We start from the raw sequence: 12,130 nt of genomic DNA, 5'->3' as shown, positions 1-12,130 counted from the left end.
ATGAGCTTCATTTAGGTCAAGTTTTTGCCTCCTAATACCACTCCTCTCCTGCAGCCCATGGACCAGCAGGTCATTTCCAACTTCAAGAAACTGTACACAAAAGCTATGTTTGAAAGGTGCTTTGTAGTGACCTCAGAAACTCAACTGACTCTAAGAGAGTTTTGGAGAGATCACTTTAGCATCCTCAATTGTGTAAACATTATAGGTAAGGCTTGGGAGGAAGTGACTAAGAGGACCTTGAACTCTGCTTGGAAGAAACTGTGGCCAGAATGTGTAGACAAAAGGGATTTTGAAGGGTTTGAGGCTAACCCTGGGAATCCTATGCCAGTTGAGGAATCCACTGTGGCATTGGGGAAGTCCTTGGGGTTGGAGGTTAGTGGGGAGGATGTGGAAGAGTTGGTGGAGTAGGACAATGAAGAACTAACCACTGATGAGCTGCTAGATCATCTTCAACAGCAAGAGGCCAGACCTGAGGAAACTGCTTCGGAAGAGGGGATAGAGAAATTGAGGAAGTTGCCTATTTCAAAGATTAAGGAAATGTGTGCAATGTGGTTTAAAGTGCAAACCTTTTTTGATGAAAATCACCCTCACACAGCTATTGCAAGCCGTGCTGGTGACTATTACACTGACAATGTTGTGAAACACTTTAGGAATGTCATAAAGGAACGGGAGGTACAGGCCTCTATGGATAGATATGTTGTGCGACAGAGGTCCAGTGACTCTCAAGCTGGTCCTAGTGGCATTAAAAGAAGAAGGGAAGTAACCACGGAAAAAGACTTGCCACCTCAAGTCTAATGGAAGGGGATTCCCTTTCTAAACACTAACACCATCAACACTCTCCCCTCTTCCCATCCCATCAATCATCACCAGATCTTCAATAAAGGTAAGTGTCATGTAACTGTGCATGTCTTCTTCAGTTTGTGTGTATTAAAATTAATATTTCATGTGGTAAAATTTTTTTTTTTGTTCATACTTTGGGGTGTCAGGAACGGATTAATTTGATTTCCATTATTTCTTATGGGGAAAATAATTCGCCTAACGATAATTTTGCCTAACGCTGAGCTCTCTGGAACGGATTAATAGCGTTAGGCGAAGGTCCACTGTGTTCTTTCACAAGTGTGCCGATATTATTTATACCATTTCTACACTAATGCAGTAGTCTGCATAACAGTAAATCTTCTATTTTTTGTGAGAATAAAAATTCAAAGAGGAAAGCAAAAGAATGTAAGAGGGGCATGGGGACGTGACTAATGAACAGAGGAAATGTTATTTTAGTGCCAGGAATGTCTTTCTTGTTTATTCTAGACCCTATTTGGAAATTGGCATCTTTTGAAATTTGTGTGAAATTGGTAAAATTGCTAAATTCTGACCACTTTATTGGATATTAGAAATCAGTAAATGGGTGGTTTCTTGTACTCATTTGATAGAAAAAATGCAGTTCTAGCGAAATAGTTATGATTTTTGTCGACTAGTACACTGGAATTGGCCGAAAATAGGGCTCATAGTGGGCAAAACTGGCGATGCGTAAACATCGTTGAGACCGCTAACTTCGCGAGAGCATAATTCCGTAAGTTTTCCATAAAATTTCATACTTTTGGTGTCATTATGATCGGGAAAAGATTCTCTATCTTTTCATAAGAAAAAATAATTTTTTTTTTTTGAAAATTTGGCGACCCTGAGAACAAGTCTGGGAGAGGGCCTGGCGACCCTGAAAGGATTAAAATAGGACTCAAAGTGAACCAAAATCACTAATGGTAAATTGCAGTGAGGCTACTAACTTTACGCCTGTGTAATTCTGAAAGTTTTCCATCAAATTTAGTACTTTTGAGGTCATTAACTTCAGGGAAAAAAAAAAAAAAAAAAACACATGTGGACAGTGAGAGCCATTAATTTTTGGGGTCTGGACAATGACAGGGTTATATTTCAGCCTAGTCTTTGTTACCTGGTGCTGGACTGTATATAACAATGACAACATTGGGCCTTCTGTATTAAGCATTCCAACTACAGACACTCCTCACTTATCCTACCTGTTTAACGACCGCACGGACTTATGATTAGCTCTCTGACCAGCTGGTACTGTACGCTGTATGAGAACTTTGGTTGAGGGAGAACTAACTAACGAAGATTTAATAGTTAGAAGCACAGCAGCACTTGGAAGAGGAAGAGGGGGAAAGAATGGAAGTACAAAGAAAGTTCACTGTAAACGAGTTAGCTGGTGTGTTCTCGAAAGTGAATGCAGAACAGATCTTGGTCATTAACCCTTTCAGGGTTTCAGCCGTACTAGTACGGCTTACGAGCCAAGGTTTTTGATGTACTAGTACGCCTAAATTCTAGCGCCCTCAAATCTAGCGAGAGAAAGCTGGTAGGCCTACATATGAAAGAATGGGTCTATGTGGTCAGTGTGCGCAGTATAAAAAAAAAATCCTGCAGCACACAGTGCGTAGTGAGAAAAAAAAAACTTTGACCATGTTTTTGGATTAAAACAGCGACTTTGCACTGTATCTTTGTATGGTTTTTATTGTTGTATTCTAGTTTTCCTGGTCTCACTTTACAGAATGGAAGACATATTACAGAAATTGAGATGATTTTGACTGGTTTTACAAAGAAAAGTACCTTGAAATTGAGCTCAAAGTAGCAGAAATGTTCGATTTTTACCAAAGTTCAAAAGTAAACAAATCATGCTATGCGTCCAATACACGTCAACTGGCGAGTCTAATATTCTTTCACAAGTGTGCTGATATTATTTATACCATTTCTTCACCAATGCAGTAGTGTGCATAACAGTAAATCTTCTATTTTTTGTGAGAATAAAAATTCAAAGTGGAAAGCAAAAGAATGTAAGAGGGGCATGGGGACGTGACTAATGAACAGAGGAAATGTTATTTTAGTGCCAGGAATGTCTTTCTTGTTTATTCTGGACCCTATTCAGAAATTGGCATCTTTTGAAATTTGTGTGAAATTGGCAAAATTGCTAAATTCTGACCACTGTATTGGATAGTTGAAATCGGTAAATGGGTGGTTTCTTGTACTCATTCGATAGAAAAAATGGAGTTCTAGTGAAATAGTTATGATTTCTGTCGACAAGTACACTGGAATTGGCTGAAAATAGGGCTCAAAGTGGGCAAAATCGCCGATGCGTAAACATTGTTGAGATCGCTAACTTCGCGAGAACATAATTCCGTTAGTTTTCCATCAAATTTCATACTTTTGGTGTCATTATGATTGGGAAAAGATTTTCTATCTTTTCATAAGAAAAAATAATTTTTTTTTTTTAAATTTGGCCGACCCTGAGAGCAAGTCTCTGAGAGGGCCTGTCAACCCTGAAAGTGTTAAGCGAATATGTAATTAGGGAAGTTATTATAGTCTGGGATAGTCATTTTTTTCGTCATCCTCTCTTCCTGAATTGTAGTATGATAATACTTTCCTGTTCATTTCCTCTCTTTTGTGTCAGCAAAAATTCCTAATTAAGGTAAAATATTTCTTACCCCATTTGTGCTTCTGGGATGATGTCGTCCACAACAACAAATATCATGGCACCAGCAGCAAATGCTAGAGCATAAGGCAGTACAGGCTCACACAATGACACAGCTGCTGCACCGAATATTCCAGCAATAGGTTCAACCATGCCACTCAACTGACCATACCTATAAGTACCAAAAATAATAAAATTATGTATTTGTTCAAACATATTAACACCATTTTTAAAGAAGAGTACAGCATTAGTAATAAATAAAACTTAGTGCCATTTTTTGTACGTATAATATTAGAATAGTTGCTCAGGCTATCATTAACCCTTAAACTGTCCAAACGTAGACATACGTTTGCTCGCTTAGCGCTCCGAACATAGATCAACGTTTTATTTTTCATTCCTTCACACAAGAGAATGGGTCTTAACACTAAGTGTGTGCAGTATTAAAAAATCTGGGACCACTTAGTACCTTGTGGGAGCACCAGATCAATTGAGCGCCAGCTAGAGCAAATAGCATAGCAAACACCAGGGATTCACTGATGTCATGTCATATTAACACCCCTTTTTAAGAGGAAAGTAAAAATACGTTAGATAAATACATGATTTATTGTGGGTGGATGAGAGTTGGACCTGACTAGCTTGTGCTGCTAGGTCTGATGCTGTGCTCCTTTCTTCAGTGGATGTGACCTGAATAGGTGGGTCATTGGTCTAAGCTGGGGAATGGGGGAGATGGACCTGCCTTGCACGGGCAAGTAGGCCTGCTGCAGTGTTCCTTATTTCTTATGTTCTTATGTATTTGGCTGGCTGGGGTTGTCTCTGTCTATATCTCTATCTGTCTGTCTATATCTCTGTTCATATCTCTATCTACATCTCTGTCTCTCTCTCACATGTACACATAAGTACAGTTATTATACATTTTGCAAGTTGCCTAGGATAACCCAAAAATTACAGGCAAAGTGCTATACCATGACACATTTTCACTTGCTCAGCAATCAGGGAGTGACTCGTAAGCCAACAGTTTTACAGCCACTCCCTAAGACAGACAAGCTGATGGAAAGACAAACACACACACAGAGGAAGACAGAAAGATAGATAAGCACAGTTAGACAGACATAAGCAGAGCTAGATAGACAGACAGACATGTTTATGTGTAACAGTGAAAACAAATAAAGGAGGGTTCCTTGAGTGCATATTCATCAAGGGTCACTGCCTGTCAGCAGTTTACTGACACTTGCCATAACACCATGCTTCAAGGTATACTCTAGCTGTGTAAAACATTGCTGGGACCTGGAGCAGTGGCATTTATCAAGTGTTACTGGGCTGTCAACAGTTTACTGATACTTGTCGTAACACCATTCTTCAAGGAGTTTCATATATACTCCAGGCACACACAGGCAGACAGAAAGACAGATAAGCAGAGCTAGACAGACACAGACAGAGACTGATAGAGAGGCAGACAGATTGACAGATAGACAGGCAGACATAGATAGGCAGACAGATAGACAGGCAGACAGATAGACAGACAATATTTGTGTGTAACAGTGAAAACAAATAAAGGAGGGTTCCCTGAGTGCACATTCATCAAGTGTCACTGCATGTCAGCAGTTTACCGACACTTGTCTAAAACATTGCTGGGACCTACAAATACTAAATGACCCAGGCAGGTGAAAATGTTCACCTGTCAGTGTGCTTGTGACTATCTGAGCACTATTTCAGTACCTAATATTAGTGTCAGAACAAAGATTGTTTATGAAATCACAAGAACTATTATAAATTGTAATTACCGGAACATAAAAAATATATAAATTAAAACAAAAACGAGAGAAAAAGGTATATCGGCAACACTCCTGCAAGCAGCAGGAGTCGATGTTGCAGTCAGGGGAGCATCCAGCGCCAACTTTACGGGCTTATATCTCAGTAAGTACTGATCCTAAAATTTTTTTTTATCCTATAACATGTAGAAAAATGCGCTCTTTATTAAAAAAAAAAATCCAAAATATTCAGAGTGCTACGGGAATGTAGATCTACACTTGGACAGTTTAAGGGTTTAAAGATGAGTACTGTGATGAAGACATTTGCATGGTAACAGTGTATATACAGCAGATCAACGATTATCTGGTAATTGGTTATTTGGTAATTAACATTATTCAATTCAGCAGTTAAACAGATAATGCTAAATAAAGTGCAATAAAGAGGGACCACATGAGAATGATGTGATCTAGTGTGGTTGAAAATCAGGTGCTCTTCTTACTCCCCCCCACCCAAAACACACACAACATTTTGGATAATTGATGATCTGTAGTCCAATGAATTACTACTCTATCTAATTTAATCTTTAATGAGGAATGTCAGTTTGAGAAGACACAATGATGGATGATGATGAATGCTATTTTTTTTTTATCAGCAAATGCATACTGATGCTCCACCAGTCTGCTGATTCTTGAGGGCTGAGGACTCTCAAAGTCACTTTCTTGCACTACATGAAATGTAATGACTGGAAAAATGTGCTACACTATTCTTGAATTTTTTTTATCTCACTTTCTAACAAGATGCAATTGGTACCATAAATATTCAGCATCTTATGACTAATTTCACAGCTTCCTACATCTGTTATGTCTAAGAAACCTGTCACTCACTGAAGCTATTCTTTGTAGAACTTTATATTCAGTGTAAGCCTTTAATTATAGTGATACTAGTGACAGGTCTCCTCTACCTCTACTTCTCCTCTCTGCTACCATCTTTTTTCTGCCACTGCAGCCTCATCTTCCTTCATTACTGTGGCCACCATCTCTTCCTCTCTCTGCCTCCTTCATTTCTCTCTTGTGAGCACGAAAAAATATGTGCATTACAACAGCTAGCAAGGTACTGTGAAGCGTGTGGAGAAGAGTGAAACACACTTGCATTTTAGTGACTCCAAAGTCTGAAAATCTGAGTAGTCTACAATATTAGCACTTCTCTTTTATCCTCCAGTTATCAGTCTGCCATGTGTACCAGAGTCCCCTATGCCTACTGAATCTAGGTATCTGTAGTCAGGAAATCTACATTTGCAAACAAGGACCCTTGTGGTTTAGCACTTCATTTTGATTATATTAATAATAATGCAAACAAGGAGGTAACTGCAGTCAGGAATTCTACATTTGCAGACAAGAAGGGTTAACTGCATATGTAATTTTGTATCCTACAAAATTATTTATATGATAGCTCTAATTCACCTAGGTAGTAGGTTGGTAGACAGCAACCACCCTGGGAAGTACTACCATCCTGCCAAGTGAGTGCAATTGTTTTGCACGATGGTAGGATTGCTGGTGTCTTTTTTTTTCTGTCTCATACACATGCAAGATTTCAGGTACATCTTGCTACTTCTACTTACACTTAGGTCACACTGCACATACATGTACAAGCATATATATACACACCCCTCTGGGTTTTCTTCTATTTTCTTTCTAGTTCTTGTTCTTATTTATTTCCTCTTACCTCCATGGGGAAACAGAATTCTTCCTCCGTAAGCCATGCGTGTTGTAAGAGGCGACTAAAATGCCGGGAGCAAGGGGCTAGTAACCCCTTCTCCTGTATATATTACTAAATGTAAAAGGAGAAACTTCCGTTTTTCCTTTTGGGCCACTCCACCTCAGTGGAATACGGCCGGTGTGTTGAAAGAAAGAAAGAAAAGCTCTGTTTCACCTAAATGCAGTGAATAATATAAACTTCAAAATATACAATTACTTAATCCATATACCGTACAATACTGCATTATATATTATAGTATTTAACTGTAAATAAATTTACTTAGAATGTAAACGGCACTGTACTTACCAAAATGCCCACCACACAGAGTGGCCAGCTCCCCTCAATGGAAGACTAACTGCCATGCCTTCAGGAAAGTTCTGAATTCCTATGCCCAGTGCTAAGTTCCTATTGAGTAAATTAACAATATTAAAGTGTTTTATAATCTGCAGTATATTAATAAACGTTGTCCTTTATAACTGTGCCAAGTTCCTACAGAATAAAAAGAGAAATTTCAAAAATTTTTAATTTGAAGTACATATACAGTAGAACCACTGTATCTGTGGATTTGGTTTCTGCGTGTTATCGTAGCCCAAAAAATAATCCTTAACCCGTAAATGGTCCAAGCAGATCTACATTCACATGTGTAGTGCTCCAAAAGTAGATCTACCTTTTTTTGACGTATTTTCAAATATAACAACAAAAAAAAAAAAGTATATCAAAGTTTTTTACACATTTTCAAATGTAAAAAAAAAAAACTATCTACTTTTTTTACATACTTTCAAATGTTGAAAAAACGTATATATACGTTTGGACCGTTTACGGGTTAATTGTGCTTAATAATAATAATAATAACAATAATCATACTAAGCACAAAAGTAGTGATGATGGCAGTTCTTCAAAACCTAAAAGAAGCCATGAAGTGCTTCCCATCAGTGAGAAAGTGCTAATTCTGCATTTACTGTGCATAATTTGTCAATTAAACTTTATCACAGGTAAGTATGTAAACAAAAAAAATGACATACATAGGATTTGCTACTATCCATGGTTTTGGGTATCTCCCACGGAGACAGCGGGACTGCTGTATTAACACAATTTCCTTCTTTTCCTAATTACGGCTTGGCATTCAACTTTCCATACTCATGCTTTGGTAAATTTTATGTCCATGGAGGCAGCATTTACCAATCACCTTCAGGCAATACAGTACATTAGAATCTTATTTAACATGGTTTACGATGAGTTCTTAAAAACCACCGCCATTCACATGCCTTTTCTTTTTTTTTAACACATCGGCGATTTCCCACCGAAGTAGGGTGACCCAATAAAAAAAGAAAAAAACTTTCATCATTCAACACTTTTACCATCACTTATGCATAATCACTGTCTTTGCAGAGGCACTCAGATACGACAGTTTAGAAGTCCCTCCAAACTGCGAGTATTCTAAACCCCTCTTTAAAGTGCAGGCATTGTACTTCCCATTTCCAGGACTCAAGTCTGACCAACCGGTTTCCCTGAATCCCTTCACAAAATATTCCCCTGCTCATACCCAAACATCTCATTAGGTCCCAAAAACCATTTGTTCCCATTCACTCCTAACATGCTTGCTGGAAGTCCAAGCAACTTGCCCACAAAACCTCCTTTACCCCCCTCCCTCCAACCTTTTCAGGGATGATCAAGCTACGAATTCTCTGCATAGACACAACATCTCCACTGCCTCCAGCCGCCTCCTCACTGCAGCATTTACAACTCATGCTTCACACCTATACGTGTAAGTGTTGGTACCACTATACTTTCATACATTCGCTTCTTTGCCTCCTCATTAATGTTCTTTGTTTCCACAGATACCTCAATGCACCACTCGCCTTTTTTCCTTCATCAATTCTATGGTTTACCTCTTCCTTCTTAAAACCCTTCTGCTGACAAGCCAACTCCCAAATATCTGAAAACATTCACTTCTTCCATACTCACTCCCTCCAATGTGATTTCCAATTTTTCTTTATCTAAATCATTTGATACCCTTATTGGGAAGATGGAGGGAATATTTTGAGGAATTGTTAAATGTTGATGAAGATGGGGAAGCTGTGATTTCGTATATAGGGCAAGGAGGAATAACATCTTATAGGAGCGAGGAAGAGCCAGTTGTGAGTGTGGGGGAAGTTCGTGAGGCAGTGGGTAGAATGAAAGGGGGTAAGGCAGCTGGGATTGATGGGATAAAGATAGAAATGTTAAAAGCAGGAGGGGATATAGTTTTGGAGTGGTTGGTACTATTATTTAATAAATGTATGGAAGAGGGTAAGGTACCTAGGGATTGGCAGAGAGCATGCATAGTTCCTTTGTATAAAGGCAAAGGGGATAAAAGAGTGCAAAAATTATAGGGGAATAAGTCTGCTGAGTATACCTGGTAAAGTGTATGGTAGAGTTATTATTGAAAGAATTAAGAGTAAGACAGAGAGTAGGATAGCAGATGAACAAAGAGGCTTCAGGAAAGGTAGGGAGTGTGTAGACCAAGTGTTTACAGTGAAACATATAGGTGAACAGTTTGGTAGGTAAGACACTAGGCAACTTTATTCTGAAACGTTTTGCCTACACAGTAGGCTTCTTCAGTCGAGTATAGAAAGCAGGCAGGAGCAGTATAGATGTGAAGACGATGTAATCAGTCCATCACCCTTGAAGTCGTATATTTGAAGTTGTCAGTCCCTCAGCCTGGAAGTTCTGTTCCAAAGTCAGGAACTAACTGAAGATCAAGTGACAGTGTTGAGACTTAAATACTGTTGGAAGGAGAGGTGCAGAGTAGTAGTAATGAGAATGTAGCCACTGAGAGGTCACGTCCCTCTCAGATCAAACAATTTTAACTTGAAAAAGTTGTCCATGGTGTTTTCTCTTCTTTACCAAGATGCCATTGTGTTGCAGTGTCTGACAGACTGAATATCAAAATGGTATACAATACCGACAGGTTGGTAGGCAAGACACATGGCAACATTTAGGCAACTTTATTCACATCTATACTGCTCCTGCCTGCTTTCTGTACTTGACTGAAGAAGCCTACTGTGTAGGCGAAACGTTTCGGAATAAAGTTGCCTAAATGTTGCCATGTGTCTTACCTACCAACCTGTCAGTATTGTATACCATTTTGATATTCAGGTGAACAGTATTTAGATAAGGGTAAAGAGGTTTTTGTGGCATTTATGGATTTAGAAAAGGCATATGACAGGGTGCATAGGGGGCAATGTGGCAGATGTTGCAGGTGCATGGAATAGGAGGTAGGTTACTGAAAGCAGTGAAGAGTTTTTATGAGTATAGTGAGGCTCAGGTTAGAGTATGTAGGAGAGAGGGAGATTATTTCCCAGTAAAAGTAGGCCTTAGACAAGGATGTGTGATGTCACCGTGGTTGTTCAATATATTTATAGATGGGGTTGTAAGAGAAGTGAATGCTAGGGTCTTGGAAAGAGGAGTGGAGTTAAAAGATAAAGAATCAAACAAAGTGGGAGTTGTCACAGTTGCTCTTTGCTGATGACACGGTGCTTTTGGGAGATTCTGAAGAGAAGTTGCAGAGGTTGGTGGATGAATTTGGTAGGGTATGTAAAAGATAATTAAAAGTGAATATAGGAAAGAGTAAGGTTATGAGGATAACAAAAAGATTAGGTGACGAAAGACTGGATATCAGATTGGAGGGAGAGAGTATGGAGGAGGTGAATGTATTCAGATATTTAGGAATGGGCGTGTCAGCAGATGGGTCTATGAAGGATGGGTGAATCACAGAATTAATGAGGGAAAAAGGGTGAGTGGTGCACTTAGAAGTCTGTGGAGACACAGAACTTTGTCCATGGAAGCAAAAAGGGGAATGTATGAGAGTTTAGTTGTACCAACACTCTTGTATGGGTGTGAAACATATGTGATGAATGCTGCAACGAGGAGAAGGCTAGAGGCAGCAGAGATGTCATGTCTGAGGGCAATGTGTGGTGTGAATATAATGCAGAGAATTCGTAGTTCGGAAATTAGAAGGTGTGGGATTACCAAAACTACTATCCAGAGGGCTAAGGAGGGGTTGTTGAGGTGGTTTGGACATGTAGAGAGAATGGAACAAAACAGAATGACTTTGAGAGTGTATAAATCTGTAGTGGAGGGAAGACGGGGTAGGTGTCAGCCTAGGAAGGGTTGGAGGGAGGGGGTAAAGGTTTTGTGTGTGAGGGGCTTGGACTTCCAGCAAGCATGCATGAGCATATTTGATAGGAGTGAATGGAGACAAATGGTTTTTAATACTTGACGTGCTGTTGGAGTATGAGCAGAGTAACATTTATGAAGGGATTCAGGGAAACCGGCAGGCCGGACTCGAGTCCTGGAGATGGGAAGTGTCTACACTCTGAAGGAGGGGTGTTAATGTTGCAGTTTTATAACTGTAGTGTAAAGCACCCCTCTGGCAAGACAGCAATGGAGTGAATGATGAAAGTTTTTCTTTTTTGGGCCACCCTACCTTGGTGGGAATCGGCTGATGTGTTAATAAATAAAAAAAAATCACCTTACTCTTATCTATGTTTACTTTCAACTATCTACCTTGACCCACTCTCTCAAACTCGTCCACTAACCTCTGCAACTTTTCTTTAGAATCTCTCATAAGCACAGTATCATCACCAAAAAGTAACTGTCAACTCCCATTTTGTATTTGATTCCCCATAAATTAATCCCACCCCTCTCCCCAACACCCTAGCATTTACTTTTTTACAACCCTATCTATAAATATGTTAAACAATACAATACAATACTCAGTCTGTGTTACTGAATCAATTTTTGTTTATATTTTCATCATTCCATTTTGTTTCTGGATAGTAACCAGGGCACCCAAAGGAAATGTGAATGATCATCCAAGTGCAAAGAAGCATAAATGCAATAAAATTAAGACATTAGTTAAGCTTAAGGGTAGTGCACGTGTGATGGAGGTGGCATGAGTCTATGGCCTGAATGAGGCATCAATTCATAAAATTAGGAAGAATGAGGTAAAGATATAAACTTGTTATACCCTGAAAAGAATGGCAGAAAAGTTGAGAAAGTGGACTGAGGAAAAAACAAGAAAGGTGCATCATTTAAATTCATCTTAATATGTAAAAATGCCTTAGAGTACTATAAAACAGTGTGAGATGACAAAGGCCTGAACATGAGTGC

The 12,130-nt window shown here is 39.1% G+C and overlaps 1 protein-coding gene across 6 annotated transcripts in view; it reads right to left on the bottom strand.

Moving 5' to 3' along the window:
- Zip48C (Zinc/iron regulated transporter-related protein 48C) overlaps positions 1-12,130 on the bottom strand; it is a 58,554-nt gene that overhangs the window by 9,189 nt on the left and 37,235 nt on the right. For all 6 annotated transcript variants that reach the window (XM_053784014.2, XM_053784015.2, XM_053784013.2 and 3 more), the window contains 2 exons: positions 7,283-7,381; positions 3,486-3,644 (listed from right to left, as the gene is read on the bottom strand). In XM_053784014.2, coding sequence (XP_053639989.1) covers positions 3,486-3,644; positions 7,283-7,381 — 258 coding nt within the window. The remainder of the gene's footprint in view (positions 1-3,485; positions 3,645-7,282; positions 7,382-12,130) is intronic.

The sequence above is a fragment of the Cherax quadricarinatus genome, chromosome 33, assembly GCF_038502225.1.
Source record: "Cherax quadricarinatus isolate ZL_2023a chromosome 33, ASM3850222v1, whole genome shotgun sequence".
In the NCBI taxonomy this organism is placed as follows: Eukaryota; Metazoa; Arthropoda; class Malacostraca; order Decapoda; family Parastacidae; genus Cherax; species Cherax quadricarinatus.
Note: the sequence above shows the minus strand (reverse complement) of the source record. Positions and strands in the feature narration are given on the sequence as shown.